General features: G+C 50.9%; 1 protein-coding gene across 3 annotated transcripts in view; it reads left to right on the forward strand.

The window, feature by feature from the left end:
- Positions 1-910: 910 nt before the first annotated feature.
- The window catches only part of MAGI3 (membrane associated guanylate kinase, WW and PDZ domain containing 3), a 72,428-nt gene continuing 54,901 nt past the window's right edge, over positions 911-18,437 (forward strand). For all 3 annotated transcript variants that reach the window (XM_064173646.1, XM_064173648.1, XM_064173649.1), the window contains exon 1: positions 911-1,272. In XM_064173646.1, coding sequence (XP_064029716.1) covers positions 951-1,272 — 322 coding nt within the window. In that variant the 5' untranslated portion in view covers positions 911-950. The remainder of the gene's footprint in view (positions 1,273-18,437) is intronic.

The following is an 18,437-nucleotide window of genomic DNA, read 5'->3' on the forward strand; positions in this document are numbered from 1 at the left end:
AATTTGCAGCTTTTACAGCAGTGACAATGATTCTGAATGAACTTTCCCGTGGTTGGTAGTGTTCAGTGTTTGGTTTGTTCGGCAGCCGAGCTCTGCTCCCAGACACGGTGACTTTCGTAGCACGTCCCCGGTGTGTGATCTCTGTCTGGCACAGGCTAACGGCTACGCTGGCGTCTTTGATGCCAGCTAAATGACACAGCTCATGCGGAGAGCAAATGCACTGGATTTGTGTTCTCCAGTTGAGAAAAGGTCTCCACAGGAATATCTAAGTTGTAGCCACCTTTCCGACCTCTGCTTTAGCCTGGTGAGATCAAGTCAGCTTTGACTCGTCCTCAGCGACAGGGGCCATGTGGAGGGTGGGGATCGGCACCCAGGGAGTTGTGTGGCAGAAAATGGCAATAGGAGAAGTCACTGGAGAGAGGGGCACGGACCCCACTTCAGCCACGAGCAAAGAACAGGTTGATGCCAGAGGTCCCAGCAGAGTGGGGACTGAGGGTGACCCTGACTGAGAGGTGATGCTGGGCGAAGGAGGCTGCTGGGTGAAGGAGGCTTCTGACCGAGGAGACTCCTGCCCGAGGCAGGCGCAGGCCGAGGGCCTGTTGCTCGCTCTGGAGGCCACACTCAGCCGGCGCCGAGGCTCCCGGAGGGGTCCCCGGTGGGGTTGGTCCCAAGCCCCGCAGCAGTCCCGGGGGTGCCGAGGCCCACCCCAGCCATCACACTGCCCGCCGCCGGAACAGACCCCGCCCCCGGGAGGCGTGGCCAGCGAGGCCGATAGGGCGCGGCGGGGGCGTGGCGGGACCGGGGGCGCGCGGCGGGGGCGTGGCGGGGCCGGGGGCGCGCGTGGCGGGGAGGGGCGGGACGGGGTGGGTCGCGCGCGGCGGCAGTCGCGCGGCAGCCGCGGCCGGGGAGCGAGCGGCGGCGCGGGGCGGGCAGCGGCGCCCGCGGGCGGCATGTCCAAGACGCTGCGGAAGAAGCGGCACTGGCTGAGCAAGGTGCAGGAGTGCGTGGTGTCCTGGGGCGGCCCGGCGGGCCCCGACCCCGACCTCCTGCGCGGCGGAGCCGAGCGCGGCGAGTTCCCCTACCTGGCGGGCCGCCTGCTGCCGGCCGGCGAAGGCGCTCCGGGCCCCGCGCTGCTCTCGGGCAAGGCGCCGGCGCCGGGGGACGTTCTGCTGGAGGTGAACGGCACCCCCGTCAGCGGCCTCACGCACCGCGACACGCTGGCCGTCGTCCGGCACTTCAGGGAGCCCGTGCGCCTCAAGACCGTGCGCCCAGGTGAGCCGCCCGTCGCAGGCCGCGCCCGCCGGACCCGCGGCCCGCCCCGCTCCGCTCTGCCCGCGCCGCCGCTCAGCCGGCCGCGGTAGGCCCCGCTGCGCCGGCGGCCTGCGTGGAGAGTGGCCGCGGCGGGGTGCGGGAGCGCCCGCCCGGCAGCGGAGCCTGGGGCGCGAGGGCGGCGGGTGTCGGGCTGGGAAAGTTTTCTCGGCTCCGGGAGGGTTCCTCCGCCGAACGGGGCGACCCGGAGAGGCGGCCCCGCTGCCGCGTGTGGCGGTGGGGAGCCCGGAGTCGCGGCCCAGCCCCGGGGCGGCGCTGGCGGGCGGTGCTCGTTGCCCCGGCCCGTCGGGGACCTGCGGTTTCGGCAGCGGGACGGCCTCATGATGCCGCCGCCGGTCCCGGTGGCCTCACCGCGGGGCTCTTCTGTTCCGACGGGGTGCGGGCCCGATCTCCGGCAGCTGTCGCCCGCCTCTGCCCCGCCGAGCCGCACGAGTGGTCAGTTTCGCACCGCTGTGTTCCGGGTGTGTTTGCAGCTGTGACGCTGTGCGGGGCTCGGAGGGCATCTCAAGAGGGTATAGTGGAGTGTTCGGTGGCTCCCGGAGGGTCTCTGCCCGCCGTCGTCTCCGCGTGTGAGCTGGGGCCCGGGCACCGGCTGGAGAACCGGTCTGTCGCGGTTTTCCAGGGTGTTTGCACGGTCTGCGGCTCAGAGCCAGGTGAAACCGTGGAGCCGAGGAGCTGGGAGGATTGAACCACGGCTCCGGGAAGCACTACCGCCGTGTCCTGCTGGCTTTTCCTTTGCCAGAGACCAACGCGGAGAACAAGCTTTGGGATTGCTTTATTCCATAGGTTGGGATTAATTTCGGATGTACTTAAATTGATTGATGATACCAGATCATTGTGGTCAAATGTGCTTTATCAGCGCGGAGGCTGAGCAGCGGTACCTGCAATGGCAGAAACTCATTGTCCCCAGCCAAAGGAGCCTCAGGTCCTCCCCCCCTGTAGGGCAGATGCTCCAGGTGGGAGTATGCAGCTTTGGCGAAACTGTCCTTGGCGAAACTGCTTTGCTATTGAGTCCTTGCTGGCACCAGAATTTCCGCGGCTGAGGTCTATAGTATTTCTTTAACGCCTGCTCTTTACTCTTCTCATAACTGTTGTGGTTTGACTGGAGGGAATAGGTGTTTTAAATCAGATTTTCCTCACTCGACCACTAATGAAAAGTCACCTTCTGCACAGAGACAATGCCCTTAGTCCTGATGTGTATCACCTCTCCAATGAAAGATTAAACCCTAAACAAACCTGTGCCTTAAAAGCACCTGGAGAAGCCTGGCAGACTTTGGAGGATGCCTGTAATTTCAAACTGGAGATCCTTCCTGAACGAGGACAATAAAAAAGAGGAAACAAACAGCTGCAAGTTAAATGTAAAAATGGAGAGGATTAAAGGAAGTTGAGGAACAAATTAAGATAAAAAATAATAAATCTCTCTTTAAGAGAGAAAACTTGTGGAAGATGGGACTCTAGTTAGAAGATCAAAGGAATTTCTGATGTTTACTATGGGAGAGATTGAGATATTCCTGTGCTGGGACTTTCCATAACAGGGAGATGTCTCACTATCAGATTAAAACTGGGAAGAAAAAATGTAGAAGAAACGGGTACAATTAAGAGTAGAAAATGGCCAGAGCCAGGTGTTGCCCATTAGGAAGGACTTCTAGATCAGCAGTGTGTTGCCTGTTCCTTAAATCGTTGGTGTTGTGGAAGGTGAGGAGCAGGGTGGGTGCCAATGGGAAAAGGGTCCAGGAGATCAGCAAGGACCTGCTTCTGTTTCCAGCAGGTTGGTTAAAATTAGAGTTAGGAATGAAACTGCTGAGCATGTGAATGAATCACATGAGGACTGTGTGGAGAGTAATGAGGAGAGTGGGCTGCTCTTCAGAAGAAAGTCTGTGAGCTTTCCAAGGCTCACCATTTGGTTTAATCAAATCCAAGTGGTTTTGTAGTGGATTTTCAAACAGACGTTCAGGAAGGTATCGGCAGGCTTTGAGTGAGGCTCTTGCCAAGCAAGCATCGTGTGGCTGTGCAGCTGCTGAAGGACAAGAGCAGAATTCTCCTGTGGGTCAGTAACTGGTTAAGGTGGCAGAAAGAAGCTCCTCCTGGAGCTTTGCAAAGCCCTGTGCTGTTTGCCGTAGTCCTCCAGAGCTGGTGGACTGAGTGCTGGGGTGAGCTGAGAACTGGCATTTTCATGTTGATTTTATGTAACTTTAATAACCAATCCAACCCAAGTTTCAGATGCAGCATTTTTTCTCCCGCACTAGAACGTATTGCAAGCTTATTTACCACATCAGATGATTGTTGCAGTCATTTGCTGTGTTAGACTCAGTGTCCTTAAATACACTTTTCTAACGCCTGCTGCTTTTCTTGGGTGTCTGTGTGAGATTGCTGCGGCGGCAGCGCTCCGCTTGGGCAGTGAGTGTTGTTGTCACGCTGCTTTCTGTGCAGGCTCTGACTTTGGGTTTGGCTTCCCTTCCGTCCACCCTGTGTGAACCAGTTCAGACCTGCTGACCTTTGGAAGGCAGCGAGGGGGATGCATGGGGCAGTGCAGGGGGGGTGAGGGCTGATGGACCCTGCCGCGCTTATGGTGCTGCTGAACGCTTAGGTCGGTTACAGCATCGCTGGTTTGTAGGGTCCCATGTGTCATGTTTTTCTCCAGTCAAAACATCTCTCTCTCAGATGAACTCTCACACTGAAGGACGTGGAGTGCCTCTGCCAGCATACCTCTCTGTGCCCAATGGCTTGTCAAGTTTCAGTGCTATGGGGACAGAATTCTGAGGGGTTCCAACTTGAGAGTCTTCACCACAACAGCAAAGAATTTGTCACACGGTGTATGAAATTTAGGGTGCTTATGAGGCTGTGATGCTCACAATCTTCCTCTGTGCTCTAGAAGGGCAACACCAGGGCAACTTTGGTGTTTTAAGAGCTGGCTTCCTCTTCTAGATGAAGCCTGTGCCAGTTTCCCAGTAGTCCTGAATGTCATGTTGGGAGACTGGAGTGCTTTATTTCAAGTAGTGATGTAGTCCTTCATTAAAGGCAGCAACAGCTTTAGCTGACAGCAGTAAAATCTGTCTGTGATACTTTAGCAAGCTCATAGAAAATTTAAAATGGAAATTTCAAGATGCTGTTTAGTCTTGTTTGATAAGACACTTGAAAGATATGAATGTTAATTTGAACGCCATCTGTTAACTGCACATCACAACTGATGGACCATTTTGTTGAGGAGGAAATTTGCCCTTCCCTTTCTTGCTCTGTCCTTACTTGCTGAGGAGGGAGAGCAAAAGAGTGATGTGCTGTGGGCTGGAGATGAGTGTCCTTGGTGCCATGGCCATGTCCTGGACAAGGTCTAGCTCAAGCTAGCTGAAAATCTTTGGTTCTGATGTTGGCAGGAGTTGGCATAGCCCAGTCTGCAGGATGCTGGCCTGTAGCTCTCTGCAGCACACCTGGAGTGGTCCTGGGATTGGAGTTGTTGATATAAGTTGTCTATATAAGCTAGATATCACTTCCTTCTAGTTGATATCTGAGGTTACAACAATACCTCTGTTTGTGTAATTGCTCATCCTGAGCGGAGGAGCAAACAGCATCCTGGGGAGATGAGGCTCTTTGTGCAGCGTGATGCTGGTTTGTGTGTGCCCTGTGAGCAAGCCCAGCTCCTCCTAATGAGTGCATTAGGATTGTAGCCACACTTGCTAAGTGCTGGTTTCGAGCTAATCGCCTGCTTACATGCACCCAGGAGATGGCTGCCAGTGGCTCGAGGACCATCTCCATCCAGCGCTGCCTAGATGTAGAGCATTAGACTTGTAGCTAGCTGGCACTGCTGCAGCTCCTGGTGCTTCCAGCAAGGGAAAGCAGAAGTGGTTTGCTTTAGTCAGATCCATTGTCCTTGAGTGCCGAGTTCATCCTCTCAAGGTACCTACCGGTTGCTCATGGCATTCAGGTTTGGCCAGAAGGCTGCTGGTGTGCACTGGGAGCCTGCTTGGGCAAACACTGGTCAGTGTGGCTTTGAATGCTGTCTTTCTGCCTCGCAGCCTGGTAGCCAAAATGCATGCAAACTGGGCTGCAGGCCTTCTTCCTGCAGCCTGAGCTGCCAGATACCATGTAGGAAGGAATATGTTTTCCTTCCAGACTAAGGAGCTTTGATGAATACAGCCACTCTGTGGCAATTACCAGAGTTTCATGGCCACTGTAACCAGCATCTGTGAAGAAAGAGACAATCTGGGAGCTCTTCCACTCGAGAAACACTTCCAGGACACATGGTTTTGTCCCTTGGTTACCAAGAGGATGCTGTTGGCTCCAGTGTGACAAAACTAATCTTTAATCAAGAAATGCAGCAGGATTTTGCATGATGTAAACCCCCCCTTCAGACTTAAGTTTTTATCAACAGTCTCAGTGCTCCTGAAGCTGTGATTTCCTTTTGTTCCTCACTGACTCCCACAGTTGTGGCTAGAGCTCTTCCTCTGACCGGGACGTTTATTCATGTCCCCAGCCTGGGCTGCCTGGCCTGCAGTAAGGTGTCAGTTTGTTCTTTGATGCATTTTTTTTCCTTCCCAGCTCACACTCACAGGACTTCAGGGATCTTTGTTTTTCCAGGTTTGCAGTGCTTGCAGCACAAGCCAGTCCAGAGCTGGTGCATGCTGCTGCTCCGTGTGTGCTCAGCTGTGGTCTGCAGCCTTCCACCATGCCGCCTGTGCCTCAGGTCTGCTGCTCTATGGGAGCTGTGATGCAGTAGTAAGGAATGAGATATGTGACAGGTGGATGGATGTAGGGCTCTGAACTTCTCAGTACTAACCTAATTGTTTCTGAATCAATATTTTCCACTCTCCCAACGCTCTTGGGATGTGAGGATCTTGAAGCTAGCAAGGCTTTATCTCACCATGGTGCCCTCCTGATCAAAATCCAGTACGAGCTCAGAGACAGCTGTTTGCTCTCTCACTCCACTGTGACATTGGGTGGTGGTCAATCCCTTGAGGGTCTGTTGCAAACAAAAGTCTATGGGGATGTTTAGGAGTTGGCTGATGCTTGGGGGTCCCTTCTCTGAAGCAGAATGAATGGAAACGGTGATGGCAAACACAGTGACTCAGATGAGGATTCAGTGCTCAGACACCCTACTTGAAGCTGAGTGTAGAAGGTTCATTTACATTTTCTCTTGTGCTCGAGGTAGGTACAAAGCCTCCATGTGGGGCTAAACATTTGCATGTTTGGCAATTAAGGCAGAGGGGAGGGCACTCCCAGGCTGTTTTCCCAAAACCAGATGAATTCTAAATGTGCCGTGGTAAAACAGGGATCCGAGCACACACTAGGATAATTCTGCCTCTCCGAGGGAAGGCATTACCCTAATTCTGCATTTCTCTGGGAGCTGGCAGTGGGCCAGCTCAGTGATTAAACAGACTCGTGTGCTACTCTGCCAGTCTGAGGAGCTGAAGCAGCCAGCTCGGGTCCTTCAGCCCTTGACGGGCGTTAGGTAGGGGTGCCGGTGTGGAAAGCTGCCCTCCTAGCTTGAGAGTACCTGGAGAACTGACCCATTTCTGTACAGAAGAAGGAGAGGTTGGTTCATTTTGCCGCAGGAGGAAAAGCCCAAAAGTCCAGGGTGGCTGTAATGAATCTGTAGAGCATCTCTGTGTCGTGACACTGGGCAGAGGACAGATGTGCAGGCTGGGGGAGGAGTGGCTGGAGAGCTGCCTGGCAGAAAAGGACCTGGGGGGGGCTGGTGGCCAGCAGCTGAACATGAGCCAGTAGTATGCCCAGGTGGCCAATAAGGCTGACAGCATCCTGGCCTGTATCAGCAATGGTGTGAGCAGTGGAGTAGGGAGGTGCTCATGCCCCTGTGCTCAGCACTGGTGAGACCACACCTCGAGTCCTGTGTCCAGTTTTGGGCACCACAGTACAGGAGGGACACTGAGGTGCTGGAGCAGCTGCAGAGAATGGTGACGAGACTGGGGAGAGGTCTGGCAGACAGGACCTGTGAGGAGCAGCTGAAGGAGCTGGGGGTGTTTAGTCTGGAGAAGAGGAGGCTGAGAGGGGACCTTATTGGCCTCTATGGCTACCTAAAAGGAGGTTGTAGTGAGGCTGGAGCTGGTCTAACGATAGGACAAGAGGAAATGGCCTCAAGTTGCATCAGGGAAGGTTTAGGTTGGATGTTGGGAGGAAGTTCTTTCCTGAGCAGGTGGTCAGGCACTGGAATAGGCTGCCCAGGGAGATGGTGGAGTCACCATCTCTGGAGGGGTTTAAAAGAGTGGATGTGGTGCTTGGGGCCATGGTCTAGTGATGAAGGATGCTGGGATGAAGGTTGGACTGGATGATCCTGGTGGTCCTTTCCAACCACAGCGATTCACAGTGATTAGATGTTGTGCTGAGGGATTTGGTTTAGTCAAGGACTTGTCAGTGTGAAACTAATGATTGGACTCGAGGAGCTTGAAGGTCTCAGAAACTCTGTGAGTCTGTGTGCAGCCTTGAAAAAGAGAACTGAAGGAAAAATGCTTCCTGCTGGGGTCTGTTGCTTCTCTAAGCACTGATAGGTAGCAGTGAAGAGTCCTGTGGCAGCTGGAGAGAGCTGATGACACAGAGCTGTTATCTTGGCTCTCGGATATGTGGGTGCAGGGGACTACCAGGCACTTGCCAAGGGATGGCTATTAGCGTGTGCATGTGATGCATAATCTTGTTTCTCATCTTCATCTTTATATAAACATATTATTCTTGGCATAGAACATATTGCCTTTCCCTTTCACACACTCCTTTGTTTAACTCTAGCTGTGATGAGTGCTGTGTTAATGATTTCACCATAAATGTGTTCTAATTATTCTATTCTTGCCTGGCATGTTAGTTTGAAATGATAACGAGGCCTCATGTGGCCCTGGCTCCTGTGCTGCCTAACACTGGGCTTTTCATTTGTACTTTTTTTGTTCCCTTCAACAGAGTCAATCTCTTCCTTCTGCCCATGGGTGATGTCTTTAAAGAGAGAGCCAGCAGGGCAGTGCAGGGTAAGGCTGGTGTGTCCCTGGTGGAGCAGGCAGTGCTCTTAACCCCCCTGGCTGTGTCAGTGTCCTCTGCTTTAGAGGAATGAAATTCTCACAAGCACTGCTATCCTGTCATTCCTGCAGGGAGATGGTTCTTTTTTTTTTTGCTCAGGTAGACAGTTTTGATGGAAACTCTTCCACATCTGTTTATGTTGCTTTTTCTGCTAATAAAACCCAGCTCAGGTTTACCTGCCGGCACATGGCTTGGTTAAAATGGCTGGGAAATACTTAGCTGCAATGGCAGGAGGCTTTCTCTTCTGTGTGAGTGAAGCCAAGGATGAAGTAAGCACCAACCTTTATTAGAAGGCATGATTTCAGCAGCAGATTTCATCTCTGTAATTTTTGTCTAGGCATTGCTCTTAAATTCTTGGCTGCTTTAATGAAGTGCCAGTTGCTCGCAGAAAATGGCTGGCTCTAATTGCTCGCAGAAAATGCAATTTCCTTCAACTCTTGGTAAAGAATTTTCATTTTTCTTTTATGAAACAAACAAAAAACACTTGAAAACTAAACTGTCTTTTTAGAAAATTCATGAAGTTAAACAGGCTGTGCTTGTGGAACTTGTTGTGCACCCTGCACCAGGGAGAGGATTCTCCCCCTCTGCTCTTCTCTGTTGAGACCCCACCTGGAGTCCTGCATCGAGTTCTGGAGCCCCCATTACAAGAGGGCTGTGGAGATGCTGGAGCGTGTCCAGAGCAGGGCCATGAGGATGCTCAGAGGGCTGCAGCAGCTCTGCTGTGAGCACAGACTGAAAGAGTTGGGGCTGTGCAGGGTGGAGCAGAGGAGGCTCCCAGGTAACCTTCCTGTGGCCTTGCAATGTCTGAAGGGGGCCTACAGGAAAGCTGGGGAGGGACTTTTTAGGCTCTCAGGGAGTGCCAGGAGTGGGAGGAATGGAGCAAAGCTGGAGGTGGGGAGAGTGAGGCTGGAGGTGAGGAGGAAGTTGTTGAGCAGGAGAGTGGTGAGAGGCTGGAATGGGTTGCCCAGGGAGGTGGTTGAGGCCCCATGGCTGGAGGTGTTTGAGGCCAGGCTGGCTGAGGCTGTGTGCAGCCTGCTCTAGGGTAGGGTGTCCCTGGGCATGTTGGGGGGGTTGGAACTGGCTGCTCCTTGTGGTCCCTTCCAGCCCTGACTGATTGCATGATTCTATTATCAAAGCCTCTTCTTCGAGGTAGTTTGCAGCTGCTAATTCTTAAAGTCTAACAAGGATTGGGCACTGAAATTGACAGATGGGGGAAAAATTCTCTAGTTTTGATAGTTGCTCTGCTTTAAAGTCCTCGAATTCATTCTTCTTGTTCTCGTTTTTAATTCATGATGCTTCCTTTTAAGAAAGATCTTGTTGCATTCATGGGCTGTTAGTTAAATCACATCTCCTGCCCTGAATGGGACCAATTTTCTTCTTCAAAGCAATGGTATTCCTGAGAGCACTGGATTTGGATTAAGGAAAATATGAGCTCTTTGAGAGTAAATTCCTCATCTAGATCTGCTGAACAGAAGGCAGAAGAGGAAAAAAAAAGCTGTAGGGAGGTTGCAGACTTGTATTGATCTGCTACAGCGTCATCAAAGCCAGAATAAGTAACTCCTCTCAGTTAGTAATTGGTGTTTGTAGCTGTGTTGATTTCTTCTTTCTGGGGTCCTCAGAATGTCTGGGTGGGAGCAGGAGCTGCTCCTGGATGAGGCTTCATTATTCAGTTGGATACTGTGGGCTGGCTTCCAAGCTGATCAGTTGTTTAGGCTGGAGAAGAGGCTCTGGGGGGACCTTATTGCTGTCTACAACTACCTAAAAGGAGGTTGTGGCCAAGTGGAGTTGGTCTCTTAGGCAACCAGTGACAGAGTGAGAGGACAGTCTCAAGCTGCACTAGGGGTGGTTTAGGCTGGATGCTAGGAAGAAGAGTGATTGACATTGGAATGGGCTGCCCAGGGAGGTGATGGAGTCCCCATCCCCGGAAGGGTTCAAAAAGGGACTGAATGTGGCACTCGGTGCCATGGTTTAGTTGATTAGATAATATTGGGTGATAAGTTGGGCTTGATGATCTCGAAGGTCTTTTCCAACCTGAGTGGTTCTGTGAAAAGCAAGAGTGCCAACCTGTGTCCTCAGAGGGGTGTTTGGCATGGAGGAGGCACTGATGGAGGAAAGGGAGTTGCTGCTGTGGGTGCAGGGACACTGGGGTGACTTAACCCTTCCGTGCTGGCTGTTCAGAGCTAGGTGGAAGCTGTTCCTCAGTGCTGCTGCTGAGATGCAGACAAGGGTGGCTGCCCATAGGCACATCCTGTGTTTAGCTGAGGTGTAGCTTTCAGTGTGAAATACGACCACAGCAATTGCTCAGGCTGATGTCTCTGTGCTCTGTGTCATGTGCAACGCAGCCTTAGGTGGAGATGCAGTTTCATTCACCAAGCACACCAAGGGTGGCAGACACAAGTCTGGGCTCTCTCCTTCAGTGAGCCTTTACAGCGAGTTTTCAGAGCTGCCTTGAAAAGCACTTGCTGAAAACCACTTTTCCATACATATGTTTCTCAAGCCTGTAATTTCTTTATGAATTGTTGGTTGCTCTCAGCTGAATGTAAGTTCTTCAAATTGAAAATCAGTGGTGTGTTCACTCTCCATCCTGTGTCACTCTCCACTTGCTCAGTAGTGGTCTAGTTTGTATAGCCTGAGCCATTGTAAATTCCTTCCCTGAGATACTGTTAATTCCTTTAAGCTCTGGATTGCCACAGCTCCTCAGTTACCTGTATGAAAAATGTAGAGCTGGAATTCTACCCCTGTCAGTCCATGGTACACTTGGCTATTGATTCTTATTGTGTTCTCCTTCACTGCTGTTTCATTACTGACTTTTGCTATTAAACACAATCAAACTTAACAGCTGGTGCCTTATGAATATGGATTGGGGATGCTATATAAACATCAGAAGTATTCTGGGCTTTGGTGTCTCTAAATGCATTATTTCCATCTGCATGATAATGAAGTGTTCTTTCAGAAAGGTGGTAAAGGCAACCAACAAGGTTAATTGTGTGAATTATCTCTCACTGAACTTGCCTCTTCTTAAATCCACTGCGTTTGGAAATGGAGGACCTGGGTTCTTACAGACCCAGACTGTGAGCAGCTAACCCAAAACCTGGCTGCTGCAGTTGTACAAACAGGGGTTGGTTTGGTGTGGCTGGGGCTGTCCGGGCCTGGCAGAAGCAGCTGGTGGCATCACCACTGCTGTGGTACAGGTACCTGAGCTGACATGCACAGGGTAGATGCACGTCACAAGCTGATGCTTGCCAGCTCTGCACATGTTAAGGAGTGCTTGGGGATGGCAATCATCTCATCTCGGAGACAGAAGGTCAGGGAGATGCAAGCAAGAGCTCACCAGCCTGGAAAAGCTCTTGTGCAGTGAGACAAAGGTAGAATTACAGCACAGACGAGCCTGAGGATTAGGAAAGTGCAATAGTGGTACAGAGGAGCAGCTTAACAGACTGTTGCTCCTTCTCTCACAGCACAAGTCTGTGGCCATAAACCACAAAAGATAATCCTGGAGAGCAGGAAATGTATCTTCAGGCATGTGTTGTGCCAAGGGCAGTCCCTGGAGTCGGGTTCAGCCAGGTTCAGTAATGGTTTGAACTTTGCCTTGTGGTGCTGGCAGATCGAGTGGCTTCTACCTGCCAGTCCATCCCTGTCTGGGGCGGGGTGCAGTTGTTCTGGTGTGGTCCAGTTTGGTCCCAGTACACCAGAAGACCTGGGAACGCTTCCCTCCTGTTGGGTGTTGCTTCAGACTCTATCTTTCTCTCAGTCAGTCCCAGCTCAGATGGGAGCCTTTTGGCTGTGCAAATGCCACGGGGAGCTATGGAGGCATCTGAGGTGCCCAAAAACCCCTCAGCACTGAATGTTCCCATGCTGCTGGGTGTCACTTTTCAAGGCAATCCTCCCATCCTTCCTCTGTCAGACTACAACTACATCTCTGTGTGCTTCTGTTTGGGGCTGGAGAGCGTGGCAGGCTGAGGGTGCGAGGAGAAGCTTGGCACAGATACCTTGGGGAGAGCAGCAGCAGGCTGGTCCTGCTGGGCATGGCCATCCAGCTGTGCCCCTGCAGTGTGCTGTGGGGCTGCTGCAAGTGCTGCAGCAGGGAAAGGTAACTGCAGATGGGAGAGACAACCTCAGTGTGTCCAGGGCTGATTTGTGAAGCCTTATAATAACAGGAGAGGAAGAAACAGAAGTAATTGTATTTTAGAGAAACCACTGCTCTTGGGAACAGTCACTCAGCACCTGGGAGGTGTCACTCAGGGTGATGTTTACTCCACCTTGAATTCCTGGCGTGCAGATGTACAACGTTCAGTAGCTGCCTGCAGAACATTAGAGGCTTACATAAAAACACTTCCAGAAGTTCTCGACTCCAGATGCATCCTGGGCTAAACGTCTTAGTCATTTAAGAGGAAAAAGCAAGCTCCCTTCCTCTCCCACCCCACTCAAAACCCGCACCCCTTTCCAGGCCTGGCCATCAGACGTTTGGCTCCTTTGTAGTGCAAATAGGAGCAGAGATCCCACGACTCAGAAATCAGAACAAGTGGCTGGGGTGTGCAGGTGGCGTTTGCCTCCTGGTCATGCAGCGCAGTTGGGCACCTGCGTCATCGGCCAGCTCCTCTGAGCTGTGAAGAACACCAAAGGCCATTTGGGACTTTAGAAATACAAGTGGAGAGATCTGTGCAGGCATCTGCCAGGAGCTGCTCTGCACAACAGCCCCTGGTGTGTGGTGGTTCAGCCTAGCATCAGGCTCTGAATGTGGAGAACATAAAGGGACACTTTTGAGTGCTGGGCTTCTGCTGCACTGGCCCCGCTGCCTATGCCAGGGCTTTTGATAAAGCATTTAGGGAGAAATGAGATTCCTTTGGCCCAGCATTGTTTCCCACATGTACTTGGAGAGCAATTCAACGCTTGCTATTGTGTTTTGGGATCGGAATTGTCTCTTCTGTTAGGGGCTGCTTTAGCATGCAGGCGAGGATGCAGCCTGTGCTGCAGGAACCATTGTGCCAGGACCCATCTGTGTGCCCTTTGGAAGCTTTGTCAGCTCTGCCATGTGCAGTGGGCAGAGGGGGGGTGCTGGTCTGGGGAAATGAGGAAGGATGTGACCAACTTTCTGGGTGGCAAATTCCTTCTGCTGTCCTCTGCTGGAGTCCTCTCTGGCTGTGCCATGTTCTGGGATCCGCCGGTGCCTTGGCGTGGAGCAAGTGCAGGTCTCTCCATGTGCTTGCTGGCAGTTGTGGCTGGGTGGGCAGAAGCCAGATGCCCAGTGTTGGTGCAGAGGGTCTGTGTGGCAGTTGTGGTGGGATCAGATTTGGCTGTCAGTGTCCCCAGGGTCCTGCTGGGTGCCCAAGTGGCCGCTGGCTGGTGTGGAATGTGGGCAGAGAGCTATCTCCGGAGGGAGGTGGGAGTGTGCACAGTGGCACAAGCACCACTTTATGCTCGGCTAGAAGAAACATGTTTCAAAAAGTTTCCTTTCATGCTGATGAAAGAACAGATGAGAGGAGGAAAAAATATCCATCTGAAGTGGCTGCTTAATTGCTGTTTGATACAGTGATGTAGTTTAGCAGATTGTCAGGTTAGAAAGGGGTTTGGGTTTTTTTGTGCTCCGGAGTAGTAGCTTTGAACTTGTTTGTCTGAATTTTCCACTGCCCCCAAGTCTTGCATGGCAAAGTTGAGCCTGGTTTTAATCTATCTGCTGCTCTTAGATGTCTTGTAAACACCTTGGGAGCCATTCAGGACATCTCAGCCTTCCGTGGCCACAGGCTTGAAGCTTGCACTTGGGGCAGTGCAGCCTCCAGGGAGTGACCAAAAAAGGTTTCCAAAAAGAAGTCTAAAATCTGGCCTAAGGTATTGGATCTGCAATTGAGCAGCTCTTAGAGTGTCTGCAGGCAGCTCGCTCTTAGCTCATGAAATCCAAATAGTTAAACCTGGTTTAATTCTTGACATCCCAAGGAAAAAAAACTGTCTGGGTATTAAGCATGAAGAAAGGAAAATAAAACGCCTGTACTGGCTCAGGCTGGTGGGAAAAGTTGCAAAGAAACAGAGGAAACAACTGATGTGCAGCTCTGTGCCTCTTATCTGCTTATCTCAGCCCAGCTTTGTGTGTTACTTTCCCTCCTGATCTTGGTGGGGGGAGGTTGCTTGTGAGAGCAGACTGTTAAACCAGGACAGAAAGGTAATTAAATGAAGCTAACTTTATGTATAATTAGATGACTAAGTGGTTTGCTGTCTCCTTTGCTGAAGAGAGCCTCTCAGTGTTATATCTCCTCGGCAGCTGCTAGAGCTGTAGCCAGAGGTTAGGAAGAAGCAAAGTGCAGTGTCTTGGGCAGCAGTTTGGACTTCACCAGAAGCAGCCAGTGGCAGGGGAGCTGTGTCCAACGTGAACCCCCCCCCCCCCCCACCTCCCAGGCAGGCAAACCTCTGAAAAACACCAGGAGACAAAAGCAGAAGGGATTGTCCCTGTAGGTGTGCTTCTCCCTGCGAGACTTTTTGGGTGATAGCAACAAAAGTGTAGCTGAAGCAGAAATGAGTATTTGTGCTGCTGCTTTATTCTGTCTGGCACATTTCTTGTGTTTGCACAGCTGGTGGCAAACCAGCCTGAGCCTGCAGCTCCTGGGGAGGTGTGTGAGTGAGTGAGTGAGTGAGGGAACTCTTCCTGGTGTTATTAGAAGTCAAAACAGAAAACCACCGAGTTGTATGGAAAGGGCTGAGGATGTAGATGGGCTTTGGAATAATTTTAGTACCATTTCTGCTCAGATAGCACCAGGAAAATCCAAACCAATGCTTCCTCCCTCTTGAAGCTTTCACTGCCAGGATATGCAACTTTGCTTTGCTTCAATTCCATGCTGACTGTGGTCTTCTTGCAATAGACAGCAGCAGAGTTTGCTGGTGCCACTCATTAAATGCAAGAGGATTAACATCCAGTTTATTTCCTCTAAAACCACAGAACTCTCAGGAAATAACTAAGCCCTGAAGTTTTAGGTTTGTAGAAATGATTTCCTCCTAATGCATGTACTTGGGGGGGGGGTTGGAGGAATTTCAGAATCCTGTTATATAAGAGAGAGGCAGAGCCCTGTATTAATCCCAGGGAATGATGTTTAATGGCTTGTTTCCTTCTTTACTGGTCTGAAGGATTCCTCAGGAATCAGCTGACCAAAAATGCCAGGGAAGTATTTTTACCTCTGATGCTGGGGAAAAAAAAAACAAAACAAAACCCACAAAACCCCCACACAACAACCAAACAAACAAACTATTATTGCTCAGTAATCTTCTTTGCAGTGAGATTAGATTGCAGATGCTTTGGTGCAGGGAGAACTTGTTCGTGGAAACGGCTTTGTGCAGTCAGTGCCGTCGAGTGGAAGCACCACGAAGTAATGGAAGGCAGAGTTCCATTGCTGAGCCACGCTGGGAGCGTTTGCAGCCTTGGCTTTGCTTCCAGGCTGACAGCATTTCCTCTGAAGAGAATGTTTGTAACGTGGACTTGAAGGCAAAAATGTGAAACAGCACCAGGCTGAAGAGAAAAGAGCTGCGGTTCTATCGCGGGGCGAGAGCTGGTCCCTGTGGTACTGTGCAGCTTTGTGTGGAGAAAGAGAAATTGTTGTAGCTTATTCTAGATAGACATCTTTGGGTGCTACTCAGGCATGTACTTCTGGTTGTAAGTGGCTTGTTCTAGGAGTTGTAATACCCTGTATTTATGAATAAAATATCTGTAAATGTGTGTGCTGATAGATCAGGTCTGAAACGTGCAGCCCTGCACAGCATCCTAAGAGGATGCAGCCATCCTCTTAGGAGCTTGGGAAAAGGCAAATAATGCCCTCCCTGACACACCTGTGTACTGCTGTTAACCTTATTTGGGGGGTTATTGACAGGCAGCAGCAAAAATGTTTTCCTTGGTGCAAGAACTGAAGGATTTCTGCTGTGGAATTCCGAGCGAGGCCAACTTGCCCCTAAATCACAGGCTTTGCTCTCTGCCCTACTTACTCAACGTGAAAAAAACTAATCCTGGGGATTTTATTTCCCTCTCTGTAGGACAGCAGTGAGTAATTACTTTTCTCTGGTGAAGGTAGAGATGCTAGAAAAGTTTAATTAATGCCCATTAGGAGATGCTGCAAGTACTTAAATGAATTCATTAGGGCAGGGCGCTTGGTGTTGTAATTGCAGTGGACTGGGTGGTGTCTGCACTGCACTGTGTGCCTCATCTCCTTGTCCTGCTCCCTTCTGCACAGTATCTTGGGGTGTGGGGGCCTGCCTTGGTCAGGGACATTTCTGTCTCCTGTATAAGGTGTGTGGGTTCAAAATGAGGTTTGGTTTTACAGAAGAAGTTTCTTAATTATAGAATCAAGCAGGTTGGAAGAGAGCTCCAAGCTTGTCCAGTACAACCTAGCACCCAGCCCTGGCCAACCAGCCAGACCATGGCACTAAGTGCCCCAGCCAGGCTTGGCTTCAACACCTCCAGCCACAGCCACTCCACCACCTCCCTGGGCAGCCCATTCCAATGCAAATCACTCTCTCTGCCAACAGCTTCCTCCTAACATCCAGCCTGAGCCTGCCCTGGCACAACTTGACACTCTCTCCCCTTGTTCTGTCCCTGGGTGCCTGGCAGCAGAGCCCAACCCCACCTGGCTACAGCCTCCCTTCATGTAGTTATAGACAGAAGTGAGGGCTGTCCTGAGATGTTTATACATCGCAGGTATTTGTATTGCTGAAACCAGCTGGGGTAAGGGACTTGCACAGCTCTTTGCTCACAGCAGTGTTCCCATCGCTGGGTGTCTGCTATCCAAACCAACAGCTGCTTTCTAAAGAAGCCTTGCAAGTGTTTGTGCTATCAAAGGGTTCCTTACCCAGAGCCTGAGAACTGGAACTCTCTGGAGGCTGGAGAATGCTGTTTCTGTGCTGAGATGTGACTACATTTCATAACCTTTGGCCGTGAGACAGTCTGACTTTGGCACGGATTTGGTAAGAAGGCCCCATTGAGGCAGACGTCTGGTGGGCAGCAGGGGGGAATCTGCTTTCTCTGCTCTCTGCAGAGGGAGGGAATGTGGAATGAGCATCAAAGTTCCTTTGTGGATGGGCTGCTGTTAAAACTCCGGTGCTGAATGCTGCTTAAAACAGAGTTATTTTCATCAGACTCCGGTGGTCCTTCCAGGGACAGCGATGGCCTCTAGGATATGATCTCAGGGTCTTTGTTAACCTTTTAATTGGCCTGTATTTGAACACAGGTCTGTGTAGTAGATCCACAGGGAAGTCCTAAAGTATTTGGAACTACCAACTGCTCTCTGCTTTTCCTCTCAGCTAAAAGTCTACTAAAAATAGGTTGTTCTTCCATTCAGACATCAAACTCCGCTGTGTAATGTGAAGTGTCGTACTGGTGCAATAGTAAAAGAGCTTTTACCTGAGGAATTTCTCTCTTGTTGACCTTTTTTAAACATTTTTTTCTTGCACTGAGTGAAATGCAGCAAAGAAAAAGGATTTAAGTCCGTTTCTGCTTTGTTGATTTACCTTAGAGGGGCATAAAATGTGTTCTGAACTCCTTATTTATTGCCTCTTGGCAAATACATCAGCATGGGTTGATTTATTTTTTCCCCCCTCTAATTGAAGTACTTTCTGAAGAGGTCTGTGGCTCTTCCTGGGGTGTGTGGTTGTAGAGATGTTGAGTGTTAAGGAAATGGCAAAGAAAAACAACACCTCTCATGTGTTCAACAAAACCCAGTTCTTTGGCAGAACTTTGTCTTACCTAGCAGATGTGAAACAGGGACACAAGAACTGGGCTCTTCCTTCAGGCTGCTCACAGTGAGCTGGAAGGATTTAGAGCTTGGTGTTACCTGGCAGGACCAGTTTTAAATGCAAAGTGTGAGGCTCCCCTTATAGTTAACAAACATGTGGAGATAAAAATGAAATCTGGTTTTGAAGCAACAATGTGCATCTGATTCACATGCAGGAAGTCTGAGTGATGCCTGCAGACCTTGCTGGGCCCCTCTGCTGCTGCAGAATAAAGTGAGGAGGAGAGGATCATAGAATTAGTCAGGGTTGGAAGGCACCACAAGGATCAGCCTGTTCTAACCCCCCTGCCATGGGCAGGGACACCTCACACTAGATCAGGCTGTCCAAAGCCTCATCCAGCC

This window comes from Pogoniulus pusillus, chromosome 39, assembly GCF_015220805.1.
Source record: "Pogoniulus pusillus isolate bPogPus1 chromosome 39, bPogPus1.pri, whole genome shotgun sequence".
Taxonomy (NCBI): Eukaryota; Metazoa; Chordata; class Aves; order Piciformes; family Lybiidae; genus Pogoniulus; species Pogoniulus pusillus.